Raw genomic sequence first — 25,597 nt, 5'->3', positions numbered from 1 at the left:
ATTTGGAATTCCAAGGTTGATTCGTCAGGACTCGGCCTCATGCCCGCTTTTCTCACGCGCAACTCGACTATAAAATTAAGCTCTACCCCCAAACTCAACTCCCTCAACTCGCCAATTTGTCTACAAAACGCCAAAATGACATCCAACATCCCCGAAATCCTCCTTCTATGTATGGACTCCGACTTCATTGCCGCCTTCAATTCCGCCATGACCAACATCTGGCCAAACCATGTGGACAAGATAAAAATCAAAACCGTAAACGAGCGCCTAAACAGCATCCCGGCCTCAACAACCTTCGACCTAATCGTCTCCCCCGCAAATTCCTACGGCCGCCTAGACGGCGCCTTCGACCACGCAATCTCAATGACCTTCAGCCCCCACCACGACTACCACGCCCTAACCCGCGCAGCCCAGCTAGTCCTCTACGACAAATACCGAGGCTTCGCCCCACCAGGCTCCTGCACTCTTGTCGAATTCCCCGCACCACTCAAACAGAACCCGCGCGGCTGTTCCTGGGTAGCTCTTTGCCCGACTATGCGGGAACCGGACGATGTGAATTGGGACCGCGAGGTTGTGTTCGAGTGTACGTGGAGTTTGCTATGTCAGGTTGAGGGACATAATCGGAAAGTTAGTGAGAGGCGTCACGGTACTGGGTCGGCGAGGATTGAGAGGCTGCTTATGACGCCGCTGGCGGTTGGTGTTGGGAAGGTGAGTAAGGAGCGGTGGGCGGCGCAGACGGTTTTGGCGTTTAAGCAGTTTGTGGAGGCTGTTGAGAATCCGGGGGAGTGGAGTGCATTGCAGTGGGGCCGTATTGAGAGGATTGCGAATGAGATTAATGAGACTTGGAAGGATAATTGAGGTTTCTACTTCTCTGTCTTGTCGAAGTTGAGGTTTGGGGTCATCCATGTATATGGTATGGACATCTGGAGCCTGCAATGTTGCTTGCGTCTTTGGTCCGGATCTTTGAACAATAGAAATAACTTCGGGACGTCTTCCATATAGATATATCAAGGGATACACAATTACTGGCTTTGTGCTTGATAAATCTAGCACTTGCCGGTGATTAGGTACTATGCACCCGTATGTACTACAAATATTTGCACCTAGTTCACTTGAGGTTGGCGCTCGGGGGACGCCACATTCCAATGTCGGTCCGCCCCGTTCAATCATTGTTTTTCATCTGTCGTCTATCAAGGATTGATAAAAGTTTGCTTCTGCGGAGATCACTCAGAAAAGATCAGCGATCAATTGGAATTACTTATAATTAGAGGCGAGAATTTAGACGAAAAGGCGCTCTCAAGAGGCGGCCTTGTTCTTTTGTTTAGATCATCCTGCGAAATCTACCCCGAGCATTGCATTTATGTAGTATGTACTCATTTACGAGCATGTGAGAACCTTGGAATGGTTTTACCAGAGGGAAATTAAGATACAGAAGCACTCGAAGCTACATTTCTTTCCTTGAACATAAAAACCGTTTGTCCTCCCTGATGGCCGCCACATACATTTTTCGCTCATTTCAAATGCGTTCGTATTTATTCACCTACCTAGGTTCAATAGGGTAAGTGCCCTGAATGGAACCACCGGAGGTGGCACCAGGGCATCTGGGCTCCTACCTTGGGAAAATGTCGAGTGCTATGAGCTTCCCCCAGATTCTACCAGATTACGGGCTCACTGTTGTCATGATGGTAGTAGTTCGGAGGCACAATTGGACGGAAGCTCCCTCAACCAAACCAAACAATTACCAATGTTCTTTCGCCTTCAAGCGGCTTGTGTCACTTTCAAGTTGCGTGATTATCACCGAATAACAGGCTACATACGAGAAGAGGTTTGTGGCAACAATTGATCCCATGATGTGTCAAGGTCCAGGATCCATGGAACCCGCCAAGAGAGCCACATTGCCATCTCCACAGTCACTGGCTAAGCTAACCTCAACTACCTTCGAGAAAGAAAAAGAATCAGTGGCACAATAAAAAAAAAGATCAGGAAAGAACACGAATGGCGATTGTGGAGAAGCGAACACGGTGGTGGTAAATGTCGTCGTCATAATAATATCATGCCGCCACCATACCAGATTTAATAAATATCGAGTGATCTCGTGTTTTTTTCTGGCTCTCTGCATCAGACATGATTAACATCATTTCAATAACAATAACCGATTCAAATCAAATATAAGATACTGGTAAGCATCATCGTCCTTTGGCGTCGCTGGTCCTGTTCAAGCCGGAGATCGTTGGAGGAATGAGGGTGTTGGTCGTGTTGACGGGCTTGGACAGTATGACAAAGATCATATACTGATTACCATCATTCGACAGAGGCTTCCTCAAACCTACATAATGTCCTCGAAACAAGACAACGCTCGCTTCGGCGGAAACTCTGGTATGGAGCAGAAGCGCAATTTGGCTAGCGCCACACAAAATCAAGACTCGGCCTCTCGTCTACAGGCCAAGTCGAAAGCCAGTCAACAGAAGCAGGAGGATCTGGGACCAACCCAGCTTTTAGCGGAACACATGAACGCGGCTGGCAATCCTGTTCCTGACACGCCGACCGGAAAGCAGGGCAAAGATGACGTTGATTTTTATGAAGCTATGACCAAGGACTTTGATTAGAGGTGGGGTGGTTCAGGTCCAGATTGTGCAGTGTTAATATAATTGTCTTGAAAAAAAATTGAATTTATAACTAGTGGTTGATGATTTGATGACGATCTCAGGTGGAAAGTGGTTTAGATTGATCTCTACTAGTACTTGTAGTTACGTGGCCATTGCTATGGCAACCATCTCTACTCTGTTCACCGTCTTGTATCTGGCCAAAGCTCTTAGGTTTTGTCTAATCCAACTCCCTCTGCCTTTTGAATACTTTCGTTATTGTCTTCTTTTTTCAATTGCCAATTCTTCCAATCCAATCCTTTCGTTGGTTGCATTCCGCAGCATGCACGTTTTCTGATCTCCGACATTTTGTTTACAACCCGAAACCAACTTCCCCGCAAACCCCCGAGGACATGATCTATTGAACTTCTCAAGGAAGCAACGCGCAACAGTACCAACCCCCTCTCTCTTTTACTTTCGCTCTTTTTCCACCTTCATTTTACTCTTGTATCCGATCTCTACCCCTTTTCTTTCCTTTTTTATTTCCACAAATTCATTGCATGTACCATTACTTTGTTCAACGACGACGCGAAGCCGTCAGCGATTGTGTACAGTTGTTGAGGGATTATAGCAGGGAAATGGCGCTGGATCCACGTTTTTACCACCACATTGGCTTGGCCGGGCCTGGTTCGATCTCATCCGCCACTTCATCCGATTCCTCCGCCCTCACCGGCATCACGTCGCCAAGTGTGATATCCACCTCCGCCTCCGCCGCCACTCTACGATCCACCGCATCCAGTCCCTCCCTTCGCGCCCGAGAAGGTGTATCTCTGGCGGGTCGTCAGGATGCCATGTCCAGTCCGACGCCTGGAGGAGGAAATGTGCGCGTCGTAGTGCGCGTGCGCAAGTTCCTCCCAAGAGGTACGTGTGCAGGCATGGGGCAGGAAACTTAAGGAAGGGGGTGTTCTAATCAATGGTTACAGAGATTCAACGCCAGGCAGAATGCCTAATTTCTATGGACCCTCACACGCAAATGACTCGTTTAGCAGCACCGAAACCCAGTGCAGACGATCTCGGAAAGCCGAAATCACAAGCGCGAGGCAAAATTCTCGAAGACAAGTCTTTCACATTCGATAATTCGTTCTGGTCGCATGACGAAGAAGACGAACATTTTGCTCAACAAGAGGATGTATACAACTGTCTGGGAGAGGAGTTTCTGGATCACAATTTTGAGGGATACCATACGTGTATCTTTGCATATGGGCAGACTGGATCCGGCAAAAGTTACACGATGATGGGGACACCCGAGCAACCAGGATTGATTCCCCGTACCTGCGAAGATTTGTTCCAGCGCATCGAAGACTCGCCTTCACCCGATATCAGCTACAATGTCCGAGTATCATATTTCGAGGTCTACAATGAGCACGTACGAGATCTATTGGTCCCCCGAACAGACCCTCCGCATTACCTCCGCATTCGAGAATCACCATCCGAAGGCCCATACGTTAAAGACTTGACAGAAGTTACGGCAAGAAATTACACCGAATTAATGAAGTTTATGCGCAAAGGCGACATGTCCCGTACTACGGCGAGCACCAAAATGAACGATACTTCTTCTCGATCGCATGCTGTTTTCACCATTACACTCAAACAGATTCACCATGACCTTTCAACGGACGAGACAACTGAGCGCACTGCGCGCATTCGACTGGTCGATCTTGCCGGGTCCGAGCGTGCGAAAGCGACTGAAGCAACAGGTGCAAGACTCCGCGAAGGCTCTAATATTAATAAATCGCTCACAACACTCGGTCGTGTTATCGCCGCTCTAGCGGAGACGAAGAAACCCCGCGGAAGAAAGGGCAAGGAGCTTGTTCCTTATCGTGATTCCATTCTTACCTGGCTATTAAAGGACAGTCTGGGTGGAAACTCAAAAACAGCCATGATTGCGTGTATTGCGCCAGCCGACTATGAAGAAACACTTTCCACATTACGATATGCCGACCAAGCTAAGCACATTCGCACTCGCGCTCGGGTGAACCAAGACCACGTCTCTGCAGCAGAACGTGATGCGCAAATCGCCGAGATGGCCGAAACAATTCGGAACTTGCAGCTGAGTGTGAGCCAGGCTACAGAGCACCAGCGTGCCAGCCAAATGCAGGATGAGAAACTTGACGAGTACCAACAAAAAGTGGAGAAGATGCAACGCCTAATGGAAGAGACCAAGATGGTCAGTGACTGCAAGATCCGCCAGCTCCAAACCGAGAACGAGGCCTTGCGCATGCACCTGAAGCTGGCCCTTGAGAGCCTCAAGAACCCGATCCCGCCCATCACTCTGGCTCAGCGACGAACTAGTCTAATTTCATTAGCGGAAGAGAACCAGCCGCCCCACGAAGAGCCTGTGTCGCGTGAAGGATCCCCTGTTATTCCTTCTGATTCTGAACCTGACGTCTGGGAAGATGAGGAGGATGACGATGATACAATAACCTGGGAAGATGAGGATGGGGAAGCACACCAGATGCAGTCGCGTATGGAAGATCTCCTTGGTGATCTCAGCATGTTTAAACGCAAGCTGGCATCAGATCATGAGCGTTGGCAACGCCATGAACAGTCAAAGCCTACTAATACGCCCAAACGGCGTGCCTTGAGTTCTATTGCACCAAATAATCGCTAGATTTTGAGTGGATTTTAATTGGCGCATACAGTTTAATGGTTTGGCGGTACAGTGTTCTTTGTTCTTACTGGAGCCACGCTTTGGGCAGACCAGTTTTATGTTTTCAGGCATATGGCCTTGCTTCCCTTGATTTCTTTGTTCTTATTATTATTTTTCTGTTTCTATTTTATTCTAGCGAGAGACCCCCTGAGATGAATGACGAGACCTGACACGAGGCATGTTTCAAACGTGCCTTCCATGTTTTGTAGGGTAGCAACCTACTCCCATTTATGTACAGTGTACCAGCGTAGGGTGCGTTATACTATAAGATTATATTTACCGTGAGCTGCTTTACTATTCAATAGTTCTTTTATCCCATTCAATATTTGAATTCCTATTTCATTTTCTCTGTCGTTTGCTATTCCTTCCATTTGCTATTACAATTCACGACACTAGTAGTAACGAGTGGTTTCTATAATGAGCGCGCGGAGACTAGGGCTGCGGCAGGCCTTGAGCTGCTTATGGCATCATTTTTTCCGTGACTCAACCCTCTCTCCCCACCAAGCGGTTCAAGGTTCCACTAGACGCCCCCCAGAACTCGAGATTGAGTCATTCAAAATGTCAGACCCCGTTGACTCGGTGCCGACTTCCTCACCGGCTAATGCGCCTTCCCCCTCTGCCCAACCTGCGACCGGAAGCACTTCACAGCAGACCCTCCCGATCCGCGAAGCAAAGAGCGCAAAGGACAAGGACCCCGCACAATCAGACAAACAACCTACAAAGGGCAAAGATGCAGCTGGTACTGAGACTGAGGCTGCAGCTGGTGGTGATAAGCCCTTGAGTCCCGCGGAGTTGAAAAAGAAGGCCAAGGCAGAGAAAGCTGCCCGGCGCGTTAAGGAAAAACTTGAACGAGACGGCGGAGCTGGTGCCGCGGGCGGTTCAGCTCCTGGACCTGGCCAGCCTCGTCCTCCCGCTACCCCAAGGAAAGATGCTGCTGGTGGAGGTGCGGCACAAAAGGGCGCGAAGGCACTCCCCCCGCGACGTGGTTCTCTGGTTGGCGCTGGCGCTGCTGTGGAGCAGAAGAAAAAGAAGGATGATAAAAGTGTTGCTGTCTTTGGCCATCTCTACGGTCAGCAGCGAAGGACTACCATTGCCGGTGCTGGTAAGGAGGTGCATCCCGCAGTGCTAGCATTGGGCCTGCAGTTGAGGGATTATGTGGTATGCGGAAGCAGTGCGCGATGCGTGGCTACCATGCTTGCTTTCAAGCGAGTGAGTTTCTTCCGATAACCCCGATATTAATGATGAGGATCCTGGAACGAAAGCCAAGAGAACATTTTACTGACTTGCGATTTTTCAAGGTCGTCGAGTCGTACACCACACCTATCGGTACCTCGCTCCCCCGCCACATGACAACCCACCTCTCCCACCAAATCACCTACCTCTCCACATGCCGAGCGCTCTCAATCAGTCAGGGTAATGCTATTCGTGCGCTCAAACTTGCCATTGCCGACATCGATCCCTCCACACCCGAGTCGGCTGCCAAGGCAACATTGTGCGACTTTATTGACAGCTTTATCCGCGAAAAGATCACAGTCGCCGATCAGGTTATTGCTGCCAGTGCAGCCCAGAAGATCCAAAACGGCGATGTGATTGTGACATTTGCAGGCAGTTCCCTTGTCAAGCAGACTCTACTGGCGGCACACAAGCAAGGAAAACAATTTCGGGTTTCGATCATCGATTCACGCCCCCTGTTCGAGGGCAAGAACCTCGCCCGCGCACTCGCCAATGCCGGTTTGGAAGTTCAATACTCACTCGTACATGGCATCAGCCATGCTATTAAGGATGCTACAAAGGTTTTCCTAGGCGCCCACGCCATGACCAGCAACGGTCGCCTTTACTCCCGTGTCGGAACCGCTTTGGTAGCCATGTCCGCCAAGGAACGAGCCGGTGGTGTCGAAGTGCCCGTCATTGTATGCTGCGAGACAGTCAAGTTCACCGACCGTGTTGCTCTCGACAGTATTGTCGTCAATGAAATCGCCGATGCCGCTGAGCTGGTCTCTGCCAACCCCGCACAGCAGGTTACTGGTCTCCCAGATCCTGCAGCATTCACTGTTCCCCCTGTTGACCCCAAGAAGGGCAAGGGTGGAAAACCTGCCTCTAATGCGCCAACTGACCCCGCTGGCTCTGACCGAGTTCCGTCTCCTTCGCCCCTTGCTAGTTGGAAGGATACTTCTCACTTGCAACTTTTGAACCTGATGTATGATGTTACCCCCGCGGAGTATGTGGACATGGTCGTCACTGAGATGGGCAGCTTGCCCCCGAGTGCTGTCCCCATTGTGCACCGTATGAGCACGAATATGTGAGATATGATTACGTTATTTCCCCTTATTTCTTAGAAGCATAACTTAAAAATCGGAAACGGCTTTGGATTTATTTCTCTTGTGTCTTCTATCGTAGGCTAGTTTATCATCTACTTAGGTAGATGTCATCACTAAACATCTAGCAAGCGTCAAGCACTTGAGAATGTTCAAATGTTTTCTTTAGATGTCTATACATGTATATCGTACGGCCCAGCTGTTTGATTGTTTTTCTCGTTAGCATCCAAGTATGTATTTAATACTGCCCTTTGTTTGAAGTAGGCATGTGTATGTTCGTTATATAAAACAGACCCATATATATATTAATTAAACAGAAGTATCAAATGCAACAAATTCATTCTTCCCTACAGATATCAGAGAAAACAGAAAAGAAAAAAAGACATGACAAAAGCTGGATTCGAACCCAGGTTAGATTGGTTTCCTTACGCACTTCTGACGTACCTTCTGAATAGCCTCATTTGCATCAGTCGAGAAATCAATACTCCACCATTTTCTTATTTTACTCAACGATGGATTGTCGGATTGAGCTCAAATAAAGCGGAAATTCAAATTCAGCATGGTTAATTATATAAAAATGGCAAACATCAAGCCCAGAGGGACCCCACCCTCTGGCGGGTGCACGCCGCTGGGGGGAGATCTGCTCTGGGGGATGTTTCCCTGTGTAACCGACACCTTCCCCCAAGGTCCAGACGGCTAACCTCTTGGGGGGTAATAAGCACATGTGGGAGGGCTTTGCCAACTCGACCACACGGATGCCGGTTGATGAAAGAACACCTGAATTGTTCCTTTTGACCCTGGATTTTTGAATTTCGTTAGTATCCTCTTTAGGACTAGCAACAGTATTCATTTAAGGCTATTCGGATCCCCATACCTTCTGCGTTCCACGGTTCTGCAAAATTCAAATCTCTAGGTTTTCACTCGCTACAGTATAACTGTATAAGGAACATTATACAGCAGAGGTGTGAATTTGGCAATTCGGTCCATATATCTAACAAAATTCGAATCCATCATGTGAATCATTTCAACTCGAGCTCAACGCCGCTGGAACTGTATTTGCAACGGCGGCAGTGCAGCCGTAAACGTATCCAATGTCTCTGTCTCATATCCAATACCCGTCTCGCCTGGCGCAAACTTGATATCATATCGCTGTACCAGCTTTGAAACCGCAATACGAAGGCTCATCAGTGCCAAATTTTTTCCAGGGCATATGTACGGTCCTAGCAGAAGGTCAGTTCCAACCATCTGCAATTCTTATCACAAAGCTACTATACTGCAGGCAATCAACATACCCATTATAAAGGGGAAAAATGGCGCGTCCTCACAAACCATCTCTTTCTTCTCGTGCCATCGCTCCGGAATGAACGCCTTAGCCTGCTCGTAGTACCGTTCATCCGTCTGGAGCAACTGGATCGGCACAAAAACATTCACATCTCCTGGTATATGGACCTCATCGACTTGGAGTCCTTCTGTAGGCGTAACACGGCTTGCGCCCACCATAACTGATGGCCGCAATCTAAGTGTCTCGGTAATGACATCCTCCAGGTAAGCAACGCTCTTAGTCTGCTCGTAAGACCACTCGGCAGACCCGCCGGGAATGGCCTCGTCCAGCTTCTGCTGCAGTTTGGCTTGGACGGCAGGGTATTTCGCTAGGAAGTAAATTGTCGAGGCTAGCATGCTGGCCGTGGTATCGCTGCCGGCAACTAAGACAGCGCGCGAGTCCTCGTGGAGTGCAGTTGCAGTGGGTGGTGCCGAGATGTCTTTCTCAACGTAGGCTTTGAGTAGCCATGAGACCACATCGTTGGGGTATTCTTTTGCATCCCAGGTCTAGAACAGGGACCAGGAAATCAGTAAGCCATGTCCAAAGGGAATTTAACGAAGTAGAAAATGATAGGAGGGGTGTAGTAGACCTTTTGCTTTTGTACGACCTCGTCTTCGCACCATTGGAAGAAAGCAGCTAATGAGGCTGACGCTCCTGGGATACGGGTAGCAAGAAACAGGACCCATGGGACGTGCATTCCAATCCCTAAAATGGCCATATGGTCATGGACAGCTTTGATGCCTGGGTGCTCAACTCCAGTACTTAGATTGTTGAATTCCTTTCCGAATCCAACATCTCCCATGATGTCAAAACTGAAGAACATTGCCCAGGTAGTGATATCGATACCTTGGCCGAGATTCTTTTCCATGTGAGAGACTAGCTGATCTGCCTTGAGTCTGATCCTGGGCTCATAGGATGCCAGAGCTGAGTTTAGCTGATCAGTATATTTGCTTGGTGCATATTTAGATGAATCGGGTGGGACTCTTTCCAAGGTTTTCTCTCACCCTTAATGCTGAAACCACGATCCCAGGCCTTTCGGCGTCTCCGGTGGTCATCCGCATCGCGTGTCTGCTGAACGGAACAGTGCTTCGACTCTGTATGTACTTGAGCATACCAAGTTAATTTTCCACACGTAGTCTGTGCAGAGTAGAGGAGCGATACAGCCGATTTGCGAACGATGCATATCTCTCGGGGTCCTAGATTTAATCATTAGTTACAGTGATGACTCTCAATATTCTCATTAACTTTTGAAATTGGCCTTGAACGTACCGGTTCTGATAAAGTCGCCGTACTTCTCGTGCATCCGCTCAACTTCCACATTATATTGGACGTTCCGCGCCGCCAAATAAGCATCATGGAAACGGGAGAGCTTGGATAGCTTAGGACCCGGGAAACGGTGCAGTCGGTGGAAAAAGTACCGATAAACACCAATACTAGCTGCAAGGCCTGTATTGAAGGAAGATGTGATTATAGCCACGCGGACAAGTGCTTGTAAAAATGATACATCTGAGATAGAAAGATAGGTGGCCCCGATCGCGACAGCCGTAGCAGCGTATAGAAGAATCAAACTTTTCAGATATTCTTCTACAGGTAAAGTTCGGAAGATAAAAACATGAGATAAAACTCCAAAAATCACAGCTGATAGTCCGAGGCTTTGAATGTCGGCAGTCAAAGCTTGGGCAAACGCCTTCACCGAAAGTAATGAAGCCATGGCTGATTTTGCAAAAGCTTCCCTTCTGCGAAGTGGGCATTTGAATAACAAATAAGGCGTGTGGGTCTACTGTGCAGACTGCCTCCCGTCCTTTCATCTTCCCCGCTCGGTAATGCATAAGAACAGTTTCATGAATCATGCTGCATGAGACTAGGCACTTGGGAAGTAACCCAAGCCATAAGAAGGCTAAAATGATTGGCGACTGGGCTCACTCATGGCCCTATCAGAAGGATTTTCGAATACAATGCCATTTACCCCTCAGGTAAACTTCATCATGCATAGACTCGTCAACTAGTCTTTGCATTTGATACATTGTGAATGGTTGATGGCCCTCGTTTCCCCACTGCGGACACGGCCCGGAGTACGCCCGCCGGGGCCAAAGCTACCATTGTGGACCAACTGTCAATTGACGAAGGGTCTCATGTGAATAAGTCTGTACAACCTGACACCTTGGAATTTACGTGGATTGACCAATGTTGCCTGTTGTCTGTTCAAACATCCGGTTCACTGATAGAAATAGGGAAGCAGGCCACTTCTAAACATTTGGACATCAACTTTGGGCTTGGAGTATTCGAAATCCAAAGAGATTTTCAAATATTGCGTTCGAGGACTCAATGGACATGCATTCCAACAAGCGACCTTGGGAGATACAAACATATCCTTATCCGTGTGTAAAAATAGGCCTCGGGAGCTTCTTAATCCATAGTGGTAGACTGGTAGTGCATGCACGCAGCACGATGCAGGAATTGGCCTGAGCGGGAAAATCGGCTAAACCACCTAGGGATCTAGCCTTCATGTAAAGATTATGTGAAATGAACTTTCATATCCTGCATACATATTTGCATAATAGTTAAGCTTAGGAACAACCATTCGGTATCCACATGCATTGTTGACAAGATAAAACGCCAAGCATTGCAAGGCGGTGAGTTAAATCCGTCACATCTAAATATTGACATCGTCATCTTGGATCAATCAACATCCAACTACTACAAATAACAACCTTAAAATTACGAGCTTGGGAGCTCCATTCAAAATTCAGAAAATTAAACCTCACCGCCTCAATTGAGCCACAAGGTTCCAAGACCGAGCTCGCCAAAATGGTACCAACCCATCGACTACCAATAGTATCTCTGGCGCCCGAGCTCTATCACTAACGAACCCCAGAGCAAAGACTCCTCCTCAACATATCTACACATGCACCACCCCCGCCTAGCGGATTTTTTTGAAGAATTCACCCGCCCCCACACCTCAACAGCCGCATCCGCAAACCAACAATACAACCCCAACGCAGCCCAAGCCAACAACGCAGCCTCAACATACGGCTTCTCATCCGCTTCCACGATCCCCTCGTTCCTGCCAATTGAAGACATCTACGTCCAGCCGCAGTACCAGCCACCGAACCCCGAAGACGAAGACGACGTCGTGCCGGACCAGCACGCCGCGTTTGGAATCACGCGCGCAATGGACCGGAGACGGGACCCTGTGTGGCGGGACCTTGGGCTTGAGGCGCTGGTGAATGGGCAGGGGCATGGCGGGCAGGCTTTGACTGCTATTGTTGGGGGAGCTGGGGGTACGGGGGCTGCGGGGGGTTCTGGGCCTGGGGCTACGCTGAGGGGGACGGGTGGGGGTGCGGCGTCGGCGGCGTCGGCGGCTATTAGGGTTAGGGATTCTGGGCGGAGAATGGGTGGACGGAGGGTTATTTGTTTGCGATGATGGGTGGGGATTGGAAGTGTTTTGTTTGCATTGGGGGCGTATAGATCGCATCGCTGGTGGATCATTTGATTGGAGCGTGGATTGGGGTTTATCTGGAGTTATGGTGGGTTTATTGGGTTTTATTGCATACGAAGGAAGTGAGTGTTTACTGAATTGCGGACTGTGTCAAGCTGGTTTCGTTGATTCATTGCATTGGTATTGTCCCTTTGGACTAGCATGATTAAATTCAAATGTCCTGGAGAAGGCTTTTGGACTGTTCGGGATAATTACGCCTTTCAACGCCGAGCATAAGATAATGCGAGATGATTGTACAACATGGTGCCCCCACTAGACCCGGGTAATGTCCACTCGAGCACGTTCGTATAACTTGTGGTCGAGTTGCTTTTGTTCGCGCTCCTCTTCTGGGATTGTTCGAGGATGCACGGCCATCTGGGCATATGTGCCTGGACCACGGCGCTTAGACAATGTGCCCGGGTTGATCATAAGCACACTATCGACAACCTGTAAATGAAAGAGGGGGTTAGAAATGGTAAAAATGGTAAGGTTAGGGTAACATGGGATAGCATACCTTGGCAAAGGGCGGGAGCATGCTGGGGACGATAAGGATGTCTGGTCGAACGTTCCACCATTCACCCAGCTTCATGTAAGGTACATCTAGCATTGCACCCGTACCTAGACCACGCGCAGTCTTAGGAAGGTTTGCTCGTGCAACAGAAGGGAATAGAGGGAAGAAGTGTCGCTGTTCAACCAGGTACTTCGGTAACCGAGTGAGCAGTTTCTCACTAAGGTCGCCTTTTGACACTTCCTCTTGGCGCAGTTCCGAAAGCACATCGTGTGAGCACATACCAACAACAGTCTCGTTGAAGGACAGGGTCACAGGGTTAGAGACCATGCGGACTTGTTTTGGCAAGCCAAGCTCTTTCTTAAGCAGCTGCTCTTGTGGCCACGAGACATGGCGACTCAATGCGTCACGAACAGATGGTACGCAGATAACTGTGATACTGGGGACAGCTGCTACCAGTCGGGCCAAAGGGGCTGAGATAAGGTGTCTGAAGACCGTGTTCAGGGTCGCTGTATCTGGGTTCAGGCCCTTGATATCGGGAAGATCGAAATCTCCACTTGCGAGTAGCGGATGTTCCTTGTCTAAAAATGGACCAAGCAGCACGAGACTGTCGGCGTAGCTCTCTGCAGCCTTTCTGCACAATTCGTGGAGAGGCTCATAATCCAAGTTATCGTCTGCCGTATACGGACCCGCTGCTACCATAATATTAAGTGGCAAGTTACCTGAGCCCTCTAGGCGCTGGTTGATATTATCGAGTGTCACTGCAGGGGAGGCTGCAGGGGGCAAAAGAGGAATAGGAAGAATCTCCTTGACTGTGAAGTAATCGCCCGATGGGTTAATGCCTCTGAGAGCAACGATCTGACCGGGGAAGAAACTTAAGCCTGGGACCGAATCGACCTTCAAAGGAACTCTCCTTCCTGCGCCAGTTCTGCGCGAGGTCTCAAGGACCAGAGAAGCTACATTGAGTTTGCCCTCCATAGCATCAGAGGCGATACGGCCGACGGCAATGATCTCACTTGTGCTCTGGGAAGCCGCGCTTCCAAAAACGAGTTCCTCCGAGTCGTAGTGATTTTGGAAAATAGTCGTGAATTCGTCGATGCGGTCATCAAGAATCTCAGAGGATTCCGACAGTTTCATCCCCATTGGCTTGTATCCGAACTTCTTGAGGTCTGTATTGGCAGTGGGCCGGATGCGTGCTTCGGAGTACGGAGCCATTGGAGTCTCTGGCAGAGACAGGTGTTCATTAAGTGTCTCCACGATTTGACCGGCGTTGGATCTGTCGGCAAATGAAACGGTGCTGTCAAGTATGTCAGTGGTGCCAATCACCAAGATTGATGTATGGGCATAAACTTACGGCACAATCACATTGCCAAGCTTTGAGGCAGTAGGAGTATTTATGCCATTAGGTGTGCCTATATTGTCCAATCTTCCCATCTTGGGTGTTGCAGGGGACGAGAACTCGACCTTGCGCTTCGCGGCCGAGCCGTTTACCGGTCGAGCATTTGACGCATTTGGGGTTAAGTCACCTAGCCTATGAAGTAGCAATACAGTGTCAGTCGTTTGCGCTTGTTTGAGAAACCTTGGAGTGGCTGTTTACATACATGCCAAACATATCACCACCCGCCGACGCACGCGGGGTTGCTGTGACAGCGGACCTCTTCTCGTGTCGTCGGTGGTCTGATTTGCCTCGACTCTCACGTTCCAAAGCTTCCTGGATGTCCTGCTTCAATGCGCGGACGGAAGTAATATTCAGTGTCACCTCATCTCCCATCTTCATGCTGTAGGATTCCCATTTGTAGAAAACCTCCTCCGCGGCGATGGAGTATATCCTCATGATGGACTGGAGTTCGGCGAGAACATCTTTGGGAAGGCCGTTGGGAAAAGTTCCAGCAAAAAGCTGATTCAGCTCAGTCGCAGTGTCCATGGTGGGCGGATGTTGTATCGAGGGTTGTGTTCAGCCTTCCAAGCCGGTCACTGTATCTCAATAATCGAGAGTTTCAACTCAGCGACGCGAGAACGCGTGAACGTGTGGCTGACATAATCAGGTGAGGATTGGGTGAAATTAAACCGAATCGGGAATCTAATAGTGGGGACGATCTCGGGATTGTTGATAGCTATTCCCCCCGGCTGCAATTCCGTTCCCCTTACCTGGATTCAATATCTTCATTTCAACTTATTTTTCATAATGTCAGCCAACGAGTCCACCGATGTGGCAGTGCCTGTTCCCGAAGCCGTCAATGGCGCTGTGAAGCCGGATATTGAAGCTCCTGTCGCCGAGAACCAGATCGAGACCCCCAAGACAGTAGAGGATTTCCCCAATTCCGCGGCGGACGGTCTGATCAAGAAGCCATTCGCCCACCCCCTCGAGATCTCCAAGCCCGCAAAGCCCGCCGAATTGACTGCGGATCAACAAGCCAAATATGACTCCGTCCTGAAGACCGTCTCCGAGTGGACCACCGTGCCAAACACAGCCGAGAAGAATGCACCAACAGCTCCTATCACCGATGATGAGCGCATGTGGTTGACCCGCGAGTGTCTCCTTCGATACCTCCGTGCGACCAAATGGAATGTGACAGAGGCCGAGAACCGTCTCAAGCTCACTTTGATCTGGCGCCGGGAGTATGGCATGGAGAAATTGACCCCCGACTACATCTCCATCGAAAACGAGACTGGCAAGCAGGTCATCATGGGATATGATAACAACGGTCGCCCGTGTCTCTACCTCCGTCCTTCGAAGCAAAACACCGAGAAGAGCGAGCGTCAAATCCACCACCTGGTCTACATGCTTGAGCGAGTCATCGACATCATGTGCCCCGACCAGGAGACACTGGCGCTTGTGATCAACTTTGGTGAATCCAAGTCCGGACAAAATGCTTCTATTGGCCAGGCGAGGGAGACCCTTTACATTTTGCAGAACCACTACCCGGAACGATTGGGACGTGCTTTGATCATCAACTGTGAGTAACTAGTGCATCGCATGATTATTCTATACTTTGACTAATAAATCAACAGCTCCGTTCTACGTTTGGCCTTTCTTCAAGCTTATCACACCTTTCATCGACCCGCAAACCCGTGAGAAGATCAAGTACAACGAGGACCTGCGTAAGCATGTGCCTGCCCAGCAGCTCTTGAAGTCCGTTGGTGGTGATGTGGAGTTTGAGTATGACCACTCCATCTACTGGCCCGCTCTGAGCAAGCTGTCCGAGCAGCACCGTGAGGCCAAGCGTGAGCGCTGGATCCAAGGTGGCAAGGTCGTTGGCGAGTTTGAGAACTATCTCAAGGGCGAGAACATTCCCAGCGCGTCGCAGGCTACCAGCACGGAGAACTAGAAGCGGATCCAAAAAAAAAGTCAATTCCGCCTATGTTCTCCATCTTGTCTTTTTTATCGATTTGATTTGATGGCCACTGCTTTCTATGTTCTTTCTTCGGCCTGGCATCATTCCCCCTTTTGCATTTCATGTCGGATTCATGGCATCTGCTTTGTATTTGTGAGAGTATATATCGTCTCACTTGTTGATAGCTGGCTTCATTAGACTGCAGATACAGATAGAGATACAATTTAATTAATAGCGAATTCTTGCACATGTGTTAGTTTGTGGTTTTTCTGAGGCCTCTATTTAAATTTTTCTTCAAATGTTGGTACTACTTACTAGCTACTGTCTTCAATAAGCGAGGCAGCCGAGGCTTGACGTGTTGATATAAGGCGACAGGAAAACCGTCCTTTCCGCCATACACACATGCAGCCTACCCATGTCATAACCACCGCTATTTTGGAAGGAACATAATCCCAGCATACCACGTCAAAGTGGGTCTTGGTAAACAAAGCAGGTAGCTCTTGCCTCGATAGGCACAGCTAGCCAACGTTCGGCACCTGAAAGCCGAACTGCTCATTGGAGCTTCCGAACACCAAGTGGTGGATGTGGAGCATAAATAGCAGACATGAAACACACAGTGGACCTTTGACCATTGGGGCTGGTAAAAGCACGGTCTCGACACAGAACCGGCTTGAGTCCGAGCTGATGGGGGAACAGTATGGGACCAGCCCAACGGCGCCAGATCCAGGGGAGTGGAGCAGGGCCCAGTTGTGGAATCAGGAACTGGAGGGTGTGGTCTGGTACGTTCACGGTCCAAGGATGTGCATGATGGCCGAGGATAGAAAACACGAGGACGGTGAAGTTAGGATAATGATTGCATTGCATGTACGCCTGTATAACCTAGTAACCATGTAAGCTCCAGGATGATCAATCTGAACTCTACACTGTACTACAGAGTCTATAGTACCTAATCTACACCGCTTCGAGGCCTTGAAAATCACCGAAAGACCCCGGTGGGCATGCACGGAGAAGTCTTTCAAAGGCTGATGTGTTGTTCATGGCAGAGCTGGAAGTGGATCCGGCATGAACGATGATCGATTCAATCCTTCATATCCGGACAAGCACGAGACTTGATTCTAGCTGGAGGCCCATCGGCACTAAAATAGCCGATGATAATTTTATTCCAAGTTAGCTTTAAAAGTTCTTCCCGTGTTCACAAGATGGAAATATTTTAATATCTCGTTTTCGTATCATGGGTAATAGGAGCGCGTGTGACATGAGAGACGTCGATCTTTTTGCGCGAACTACGAGCCGATGGACGCCTTTATATCTGAAAAAGCCTTGGCATGAGTCGATGCAGATGGGATGCGAGATTTATCCCCTGCATATCCCAAATATAGGGAGCACGTTCTTGATGTGAAGAACGGCGTGATAAGAGTAAGGGTCTTGTTATTTTAGACTGGTGGAAGGAAGGACGGATGTATAATAATTGTATCTTTCAATGTCCCTTGAATGGCAGAACTCCATGAGGGTCATGATTACATGTTTTTAGGGAATATAATTCTGGAATTTCCCAAATTCCCAAATTCCCAAATCCATCTTCTCCGGGGTTTAGGGCGGACATCCGGGATAGGAGAAATAAGCAGATTTGGTGGCCCGTCCTTTCCCCCTTTTATAGCAGGGATCGACATATTCACCCTGTGGTTTGCATGGATCTCACAAGGCCAGAAATACCCTCTGCACGGAAGATTTAAATATTGATGCAAGATCATGCTTTATAGAAACCTTCAAATGTTCGAAAAAATAAGGATAAAGTAAAGCAAACCAGAGGAACCATTAGGATAATCTTACAGTGAGGAGTTCCCCAGCCACACCGTTGATAACCTAAAGCAACATCTGAAACGAACGGTTTTTTAAGTCTAAACTACAAAAGGGAGAGAAGAAGTTGAAAGTCATTGAAAGTCATTGACAGCTTTAAAAAAAACGTGGCATTGAAAGCAAACATTCCGGAATGTGTGAGCAAAGTAGAACCACGGTACAATGCGGATAGCCAAGTACGCGATGGCATCTGATTAGTTGTAATAGTTGTAATAGTACATCACAATTCGAGTTCTATCATCTATGTTTCTTTAATCCCCCCTGAACCCACTCTCTCTTCCCTATTCCTATTCCCCCCTCGCTTGGGTTTGTACCGGCGACTCCACTTAAAAACCAACACCAAATCCTCCTTCATCTTAATCGAAGCTAAACCACGTCCAGTCTTAGTCGTGCACGGTCTCGACTCCAGACGTTAACGCTTTTTTTCGTTGCTTTATTCTCCCCTTTACCCTGAGAGGGATTCTTTTTCTTTTCTGAATTCCAAAGTCGGGGGAGTAGTTACAATCTCTCCAGGTACGTGTTTCTTTTCTTAGTTGTCCGCGTTCCATGTTTCGTGTTTCCCCATACCATCCAAGTTTTGGTACCCTTTGTATTTTTTACATTTTTTTCCGATTAAGGGGCTACCGACTGACATCTTCCTCCGCATTCTAGACATTCCCGACATTTGTTACGCCTCATGACTGCTACTTTTTAATACAATACTTTGATCACTGAATTTCCCCCTATACCTTCCCTTCACGCTTCCACCTGGTGTGGTTTATTCCAGGGGAGAGATGACGGTCTCACCGCCAGCGTCGCCAACGGGCCCTGCCCCGCGACCCATCAGCGCGGTGATGCGCACGCCACGCAGCAATAGTCGCATGAGTATGAGCAGCAGACAAGGTGGAAGTCGAGCCTCAGATGAGGATGGCAAGACCGCCGTCAATGTTGGTACGTGGGCCCCTTTGAAATGGATCTGGTCTGGTTGTCGCGCATAGTTCGTACACACGACAATGCATGACTATAATTTCCCTCCCCGGAGCAAATCGTGATAAATGGTCTATTTCTTTCTCTTCCCCCCGGGTGTGAACTAATTCCTAATAGCCGTCCGTGTGCGACCTCCATTGAAACCAACCGACCCTGGATACGAGTTGATTCCCCAGCGATTCCAGCGCTCCATGGTTCACGTTACAGCTTCCACCAACTTGGCCGTGGACGTGCCACAAGGTCGTAAGCTTTTTGTTTTCGATCGCGTCTTCCCAGAGACCGTCAACCAGGATGGAGTCTGGGAGTACCTGAGCGATAGCGTCAACTCCTTCCTCCAGGGATACAATGTTTCTATCCTGGCGTACGGTCAATCCGGTGCAGGAAAATCATATACTATGGGCACATCAGGCCCTGGCGAGGCAGGTCATGAGGACTCCATGGGTGAGTACAAAGGAAGCCAGAAGAGTGAGAACCAGAATAATCGCTAATCGCAGTTATTTTTTCCCTCTAGGTGTTATTCCCCGCGCTGCACAGCTTTTGTTTGATACATTGGATGGCCCAGCTAAACACACCCGGAACGGCTCCAGTTCAACCGGCACTGGACTTCGAACCCCACAGCGATACTCAATGAGCTCTGCAGCGAGCTTCGGAAAGTTGAACCTGGAGAAAACCTGGCAGCTGAAGGCTACCTATGTCGAAATCTACAATGAACATCTCCGGGATCTGCTCCTGCCAGAATCAACAGCCACCGTCGATCGCAGCAATGTCACGATCCGTGAGGACGCCAAAGGACGCATTCTTCTGACAGGCCTGCACCAAGTGAACATCAACTCCTTCGATGACCTAATTGGCGCTTTGAACTTCGGTTCCGCTATCCGTCAGACCGATTCCACCGCTATCAACGCAAAGTCATCTCGATCGCACGCAGTCTTCAGCTTGAACCTGGTGCAGCGCAAGAATGCTGGCCAGCCTAGCTCGCCTAAAGAAAAGCGCATGTCTATGCCGGTGGATTCCATGTCTAGCGGCGAGTCCATCACGGTAGACAGCAAGCTTCACTTTGTCGATTTGGCCGGTAGTGAACGGCTGAAGAACACCGGAGCCTCCGGCGAACGCGCTAAGGAAGGTATTTCCATTAATGCTGGTCTCGCTGCTCTCGGCAAGGTCATTTCCCAGCTCTCCTCTCGCCAGTCTGGATCCCACGTTTCATATCGTGACTCCAAACTGACTCGTCTGTTGCAAGACTCGCTGGGTGGTAATGCTATCACCTACATGATTGCCTGTGTGACCCCGGCCGAGTTCCACTTGAGCGAGACTCTTAACACCGTTCAATATGCCCAGCGTGCTCGCGCCATTCAAAGTAAACCCCGGATCCAGCATATTGCAGACGATTCCGACAAGCAAGTTGTGATAGAACGTCTCAAGGCTGAGGTTGCCTTCCTCCGCCAGCAGATTCGCAATGCCGAGGCATCAGATCGTCGCGAAAATATCAGTACGGAACGCAACGAACGAAAGAACGAGCTAGAGATCCAACTCCAGAATCAGCTTCTTGACGTTCAGGAGAGCTACAATGCCTTAAGCCAGCGCCACACCAAGCTGATCTCGACATTAACAAGTGATTCGGAAGCCACCGAGGTCGACGATGCGAGTGTTGACCTTGGCAAAGACTCGATTGAGCGTATGCAGCGTTCGCGATCATTCGCCGCATCAGTCGAACAGGTTGTCCTCGAGTACGAGAAGACCATTCAGAGCTTGGAGGCATCGCTTTCTGATACTCGCTCCTCCTTGTCTTGTTCCGAGAGCGCTCTCTTGGAGCGGGAGACCAAGTGTACTTATGTCGAGACAGTTAACTCACAGCTCCAGTCACGCGTACAGAAGCTTTTGGACCGAGAGACTAGCAACGAGACATACTTGCACGAGCTGGAATCCAAGCTTGATGGTGCTTCCACTGGCGAAGAGAAGCATGCCGCAATCGTGGCCGAGTTGCGCAAAGAGCTTAGTCGCGCTCGTGAAAATGAGGGAAGCTGCGAGGAATACATCTCTACGCTAGAGGACCGCCTTGCCGAGTCTGACCAAGATATGGAGTTGATGCAACGGGAGGTGATTCGATTGGAGCACGTCATTCATCGCCAGCGCGGTCTCGGTACGTTGGATAACTTACTCCATGACCTGGATAACCGTCATAACCTTCCCGAGGGATTAGATGGCCCTGATGGTGTTGATCAATCCTACACCCCCGCTGCGAAGTTTTCCCACAGACATACTCCCTCGTTGGATGTCTTGAATGAAGCCGCGGAAACCGCTATTCCCGAATCCGATGAAGACCTTGTTGAGCCTATCCCGGAGGAGGAGGAGAGGGAAACTACTCCTGAACTTGACTCTAAATCCTCTAGCGATGACCTGGAGGTCCTCGAGAACATGACCAGCAAGCTCGAGGCCCGTCGGACTGAAGCCCTCCGCGAAGAGCCCCTCCACAGCCCTGCGCAATCTAAGTTTGTTGCAGACAAGCTTGAAACTGTTACCCAGGAGCTCTTTGACCTCCGTCTCCACCATGAGACAGCCTTGAGTGAATACGATATGCTCGAGGCCAAGTACGAAGAGGTCTTAAAGGATCTTATTGCGCTTCGTCAAGACAAGGCTGATGAAGCTCGCCACCCCGCCCCTGTTGCTCAGAACGAGGCCTCCCGGCCGGTGTCTTTTTTAGGCAACGGAGACATCCAGGTCTCGAAGCCTGGAGCACAACATTTATTCTCGCAATCGCTCTCCTCGGAATTATCCTCGGTCGGTGGATCGGCCACATTGCTCGAATCTCCTGAGCTCTCCAAGCTGGAGACTGATTCTGCCCCTGTTACTCCTATCACGCCTGCTGCTACTACCGTCCAGCAGGAGAACGAGGAGGTCGAGCTGATGCGCAACATGATTGCCGAGCACAAGGTTGGTGCTGATCTCATGGCTCAGAAGTATACCGAGCTCCAGGCTGAGCACGAGGAAATTCTCGGAATTGTCGAGAGGCTGAAGGCTGAAGCCGAGGCTCAGCGCACCAAGAACAGCTCTCCTACGACACCCGGTTTCAAGATGATCCGCCGCATGACCAGCCAGAATCTTCTTTCCGGGGTTGATCGTGCCCACCGTTCTCTCACGGCCCTCAGGATCCTTGCCAACGAGGAGTTCGCCGACAAGCCTGATACTTTCCAAAGCTTCGAGACCCACTTGGATGCTACCATGCACGAGTTGGCCACTCGCATGGAACGTCTCCAGTCACTGGAGGCCGAGAACCAGGGTGTGAAGAGAGAGATGGAGATGAAGGCCACCATCATTTCCGGTCTCACCCGTGAGCGATCCAGCTTGTCGGGTGCCTCTTCCGTCGACATGGCTCTTGTGAACCAGCTCCGTGACCAGATTGTCAGCCAAGAGATCCAGATCAACGAGCTTCGTGATGCCCACGAGGCCCGTGAGAAGGGCTTGATGGCTGAGATCGAAACTCTCAACGCACTTCTCAAGAGCCAAGAGATGGCTACGAAGGCTATGGATGCGGGAGCTGATGAGCAGGATAAGAGAATCGATGTCTTGCAAGACGAGCTCACCGAGTGGAAGAGCAAGCACCAAAATGCCCATGAGTCGCTGCAGTCATCGGAGAACCAACTCACCTCCACCCTTGCAGAACTCGAGACTGCCTTGGCTGCTATTGAGTCCATGCGTGCTGCTGCTGCTTCTTCTGGCGACGGTAACTCTGACAAGGAAGCCAATGCCAAGGAACTTGAGAGCGAGCGTGTCAAGCAAGAGGAGCATGTGAATGGGTTGACCAAGGTCATTGATGAGCACAAGGCTACTATTGCCGCTCAGCTTGAGACGATCTCTGGTCTGGAGAAGTCACACGCCACTGCTCAGGAGCAGTTGCTCGCACAACAGACCGACGAGGTCCTTTCCACCGGGGCACCCGATGTCTCCAAGATTGCTGAGCTCGAGCAGCTCATCGCTTCTCACCGGTCTGCCATCGACTCACAGCAGACTGACTTGCAATCGATGCAAGACACCCACAAGCGGGAGCTGGCCGAGCTCGAGGACCGGGCCAAGGCTGCCGCTCAAGCCGAGCACGAGTCTCAGCTCTCCGAGAGGGATGTCAAGTATGACCAGTCGATGGCAGCTTTGCAGAAGGACATTGCAGAGTCTCGCGATGAGTTATTGAGCCTTCTCAAGGCTGTTTCGGGTCTGCTTAGCTCAGATGTCACCGCTGAGACATTGACTGATCAGATCCAAGATGTCCTCGCGCAGAAGCAGCACTTCTCTGAGAAGTATGTTGAGCTGATGGATACCAACGAGGACCTTCGCAAGCAACTCGATGCCAGCAGCTCTAACAGCGCTGAGCATGATGAGCTTATTAAGAAGAGCACCACCCAGGACGCCAAGGTCAATGAGCTGGCTCTCTTGGTTGCTACACTGGAGGATACTCTTCTTCAAAAGGAGGAGCAGGTTAAGAAGAAGGATGCTCTGATCGAGGAGATTTCCGTTGAGAAGCAGAAGAGTGTCCGCCTGGTCGAGGAGCTCGAGGAGCAGATTACGAGTAGCTTTGACCAGCACCACAACCGTCTGTCTGTTATCCAAGCTGAGCGTGACAGCGCTCTCGAGGAGACGAAGGCTCGCGTTGTCGTGCTCGAGAAGGAGATTGAAACTTACCAAGTCCGGATCGAGCAGCTTGAGCTACAAATCAAGAACGGCGGTCAGGATAGTTACCAACATGACCGCAGCAGCTCTATGACTTCCAACCTCCGCAAGAGCTCATCCGCAGCCTCTCTGCCCTCGCCTCCGCCCGCCATTCCACTTCCACCTCTCCCTACCATTGCGGCTGGGTCAAATGGCAGTGCATCCCCTCCCAGCTCTCGCCATGCTAGCAAGGAGCTGGTGAACGCCCAGCTTGTCGAAGAGCAGGAAGCTCGTATCCGTACCATCGAGAAGCATCTATACGCCGAGAAGCAATTGACAGCCACTCTTGAAGAGGCACTCGGTGACCTTGAGGCCCAGAGCAGCAAGGTCAAGACTGACTGTGAGGCCTGGAAGAAGAAGGCCTGGGGTCTAGACGACGAGCTCTCCACCCTCCGCAAGGAGCGCAACTCTGCTCGCCTCTCCTTACAAGCTGTCGAGGAAGAGCGCAGCGCTCGCAAGGAAGCCGAAGCCGCCCGTGCCCAGCTTGAAGAGCGCATGAATGCCCTCAACAAGAAAAAGAAGAAGAGCACTCTCAACTGCTTCTAAGTGATATTCTCTCCTCTCTTGGTCTCTCTCACTTCCACCCAACCCCGAAAAAAAGACTCGCCCTTCAAAAAGCGTGTATCTGTTTATGCCCACCCCCTCTTTGTCCCCATCTGTTGATCGTTTGATGTGCTACCCTTCTCCCTTTTTTCACGTTTTACTTTTCTGTTTCATACCCCCCTTTGATCTATGTCTCTGCACTTATTACCACCAACAAATCCCTGTATTATGACACGCAGCCTTCTTTTCTTCGTCGATTCATCGATACCTCTTCTGCCTTTCTTTGTGCTATAGCTACTCACCCTTCTTGTGCACATGTGCGCCTTTATTTCCATCATCTTCTTCTTGTTGTTTTCACAGCCTGGTTCGACAACAACTATTTTATGAGGTAGAATTCCCCTTGTCAAGGTAGAATTCTCCATTGTACATTTTTTTTCTTGCTTCTGTCGGATATATCTAGACTGACTGGTGCAAACTTTTATGGGAGAGGGGTCGGTGGCTTTGCAATTTGTTTCTAGTTTCTAGTATTGAAGTCTATGAGATTGATTCGTTTTCATCTATCAATGTTGTCCTATATTGCTACAGCCATAATCCACCATGAGTTGACACATCAATTGATCAAAGCAAGTACATAGAACCTTGATCATGGAATACCGAAATATTGGAAATCATTGGTTGGCAGACGTTATGATATAAGTGTTTTGCTGCTCTTCCAGGCGAATGTTGGTAATCAGGTGATCTGGCCTTGTCCGAATGAGCAAATAAGATCACGGACCTGGCACCGGTGTATCGACATCGATCTCAAACGTAGCTTTATCCGATGGTTCCGCAAGGATATTTCATTTGAATGCAAATTGGAATGTATCTGAAAAATTAGCATTTCCAATACTTCAATATTCCCCTTGTGAGTGATGTTGAATATACATACCGCAACTGCGGCCTTTGAGCCATCTGGCACTCCCAAGTCCATGTTCACTTTTCCACCCCAATTTGCCTCATAAAGGATCAAAATTGAGGATTGTAGCAGGTATGGCTTCACTTCTAGAATTGCGGAAGGAATTCCAGGGAACTTTCAATGGCCACTTGGCTTCCCACTGGTCTGTGATCGTAGCAGGTATGGCTTCACTTCCAGAATTGTGCAAGGGATTCCAGAGAATCTTCAATGACCACTTGGCTTCCCACTGGTCTGTAATTGCCACAATCTCTGCTTGGTCGTGGGTCGTAAGTTGTAACATTCAAAGTTATGGATCCCTTGAAAGGCAACTTGAGACCTTTATAGTCACT

General features: G+C 49.6%; 9 protein-coding genes across 9 annotated transcripts; 7 read left to right on the top strand and 2 right to left on the bottom strand.

The window, feature by feature from the left end:
- Positions 1-135: 135 nt before the first annotated feature.
- On the top strand, positions 136-858 carry N7466_002483 (uncharacterized protein; the record flags this gene model as incomplete). The annotated part of the gene is made up of 1 exon (XM_057161881.1): positions 136-858. The coding sequence occupies one exon, from the start codon at positions 136-138 to the stop codon at positions 856-858; it is 723 nt and encodes a 240-aa protein (XP_057025166.1).
- Positions 859-2,333: 1,475 nt separating this feature from the next.
- N7466_002482 (uncharacterized protein) lies at positions 2,334-2,606 on the top strand (the record flags this gene model as incomplete). The annotated part of the gene is made up of 1 exon (XM_057161880.1): positions 2,334-2,606. One exon carries the CDS (start codon positions 2,334-2,336, stop codon positions 2,604-2,606), a length of 273 nt encoding a protein of 90 aa, XP_057025165.1.
- A 614-nt stretch (positions 2,607-3,220) lies between these two features.
- N7466_002481 (kinesin-3 family protein uncB) lies at positions 3,221-5,253 on the top strand (the record flags this gene model as incomplete). Its single annotated transcript, XM_057161879.1, has 2 exons — positions 3,221-3,503; positions 3,566-5,253. The coding sequence occupies 2 exons, from the start codon at positions 3,221-3,223 to the stop codon at positions 5,251-5,253; spliced, it is 1,971 nt and encodes a 656-aa protein (XP_057025164.1).
- Positions 5,254-5,850: 597 nt separating this feature from the next.
- On the top strand, positions 5,851-7,595 carry N7466_002480 (translation initiation factor eIF2B subunit delta; the record flags this gene model as incomplete). Its single annotated transcript, XM_057161878.1, has 2 exons — positions 5,851-6,501; positions 6,591-7,595. 2 exons carry the CDS (start codon positions 5,851-5,853, stop codon positions 7,593-7,595), a joined length of 1,656 nt encoding a protein of 551 aa, XP_057025163.1.
- Positions 7,596-8,642: 1,047 nt separating this feature from the next.
- On the bottom strand, positions 8,643-10,639 carry N7466_002479 (uncharacterized protein; the record flags this gene model as incomplete). The annotated part of the gene is made up of 4 exons (XM_057161877.1): positions 8,643-8,827; positions 8,900-9,434; positions 9,485-9,852; positions 10,198-10,639. The coding sequence occupies 4 exons, from the start codon at positions 10,637-10,639 to the stop codon at positions 8,643-8,645; spliced, it is 1,530 nt and encodes a 509-aa protein (XP_057025162.1).
- Positions 10,640-11,736: 1,097 nt separating this feature from the next.
- Positions 11,737-12,352, top strand: N7466_002478 (uncharacterized protein; the record flags this gene model as incomplete). The annotated part of the gene is made up of 2 exons (XM_057161876.1): positions 11,737-11,739; positions 11,804-12,352. 2 exons carry the CDS (start codon positions 11,737-11,739, stop codon positions 12,350-12,352), a joined length of 552 nt encoding a protein of 183 aa, XP_057025161.1.
- Positions 12,353-12,679: 327 nt separating this feature from the next.
- N7466_002477 (DNA-directed DNA polymerase alpha subunit POL12) lies at positions 12,680-14,838 on the bottom strand (the record flags this gene model as incomplete). Its single annotated transcript, XM_057161875.1, has 4 exons — positions 12,680-12,853; positions 12,921-14,211; positions 14,269-14,445; positions 14,516-14,838. 4 exons carry the CDS (start codon positions 14,836-14,838, stop codon positions 12,680-12,682), a joined length of 1,965 nt encoding a protein of 654 aa, XP_057025160.1.
- Positions 14,839-15,099: 261 nt separating this feature from the next.
- On the top strand, positions 15,100-16,243 carry N7466_002476 (CRAL/TRIO domain protein; the record flags this gene model as incomplete). Its single annotated transcript, XM_057161874.1, has 2 exons — positions 15,100-15,871; positions 15,927-16,243. 2 exons carry the CDS (start codon positions 15,100-15,102, stop codon positions 16,241-16,243), a joined length of 1,089 nt encoding a protein of 362 aa, XP_057025159.1.
- Positions 16,244-18,879: 2,636 nt separating this feature from the next.
- On the top strand, positions 18,880-24,316 carry N7466_002475 (uncharacterized protein; the record flags this gene model as incomplete). Its single annotated transcript, XM_057161873.1, has 3 exons — positions 18,880-19,036; positions 19,190-19,513; positions 19,584-24,316. The coding sequence occupies 3 exons, from the start codon at positions 18,880-18,882 to the stop codon at positions 24,314-24,316; spliced, it is 5,214 nt and encodes a 1,737-aa protein (XP_057025158.1).
- Positions 24,317-25,597: the final 1,281 nt, after the last annotated feature.

Source organism: Penicillium verhagenii, assembly GCF_028828195.1.
Source record: "Penicillium verhagenii strain IBT 33310 chromosome Unknown utg000003l_segment0_segment0, whole genome shotgun sequence".
In the NCBI taxonomy this organism is placed as follows: Eukaryota; Fungi; Ascomycota; class Eurotiomycetes; order Eurotiales; family Aspergillaceae; genus Penicillium; species Penicillium verhagenii.
The sequence above is the reverse complement of the archived record's forward strand: the minus strand, read 5'-3'. Positions and strand labels throughout refer to the sequence as shown.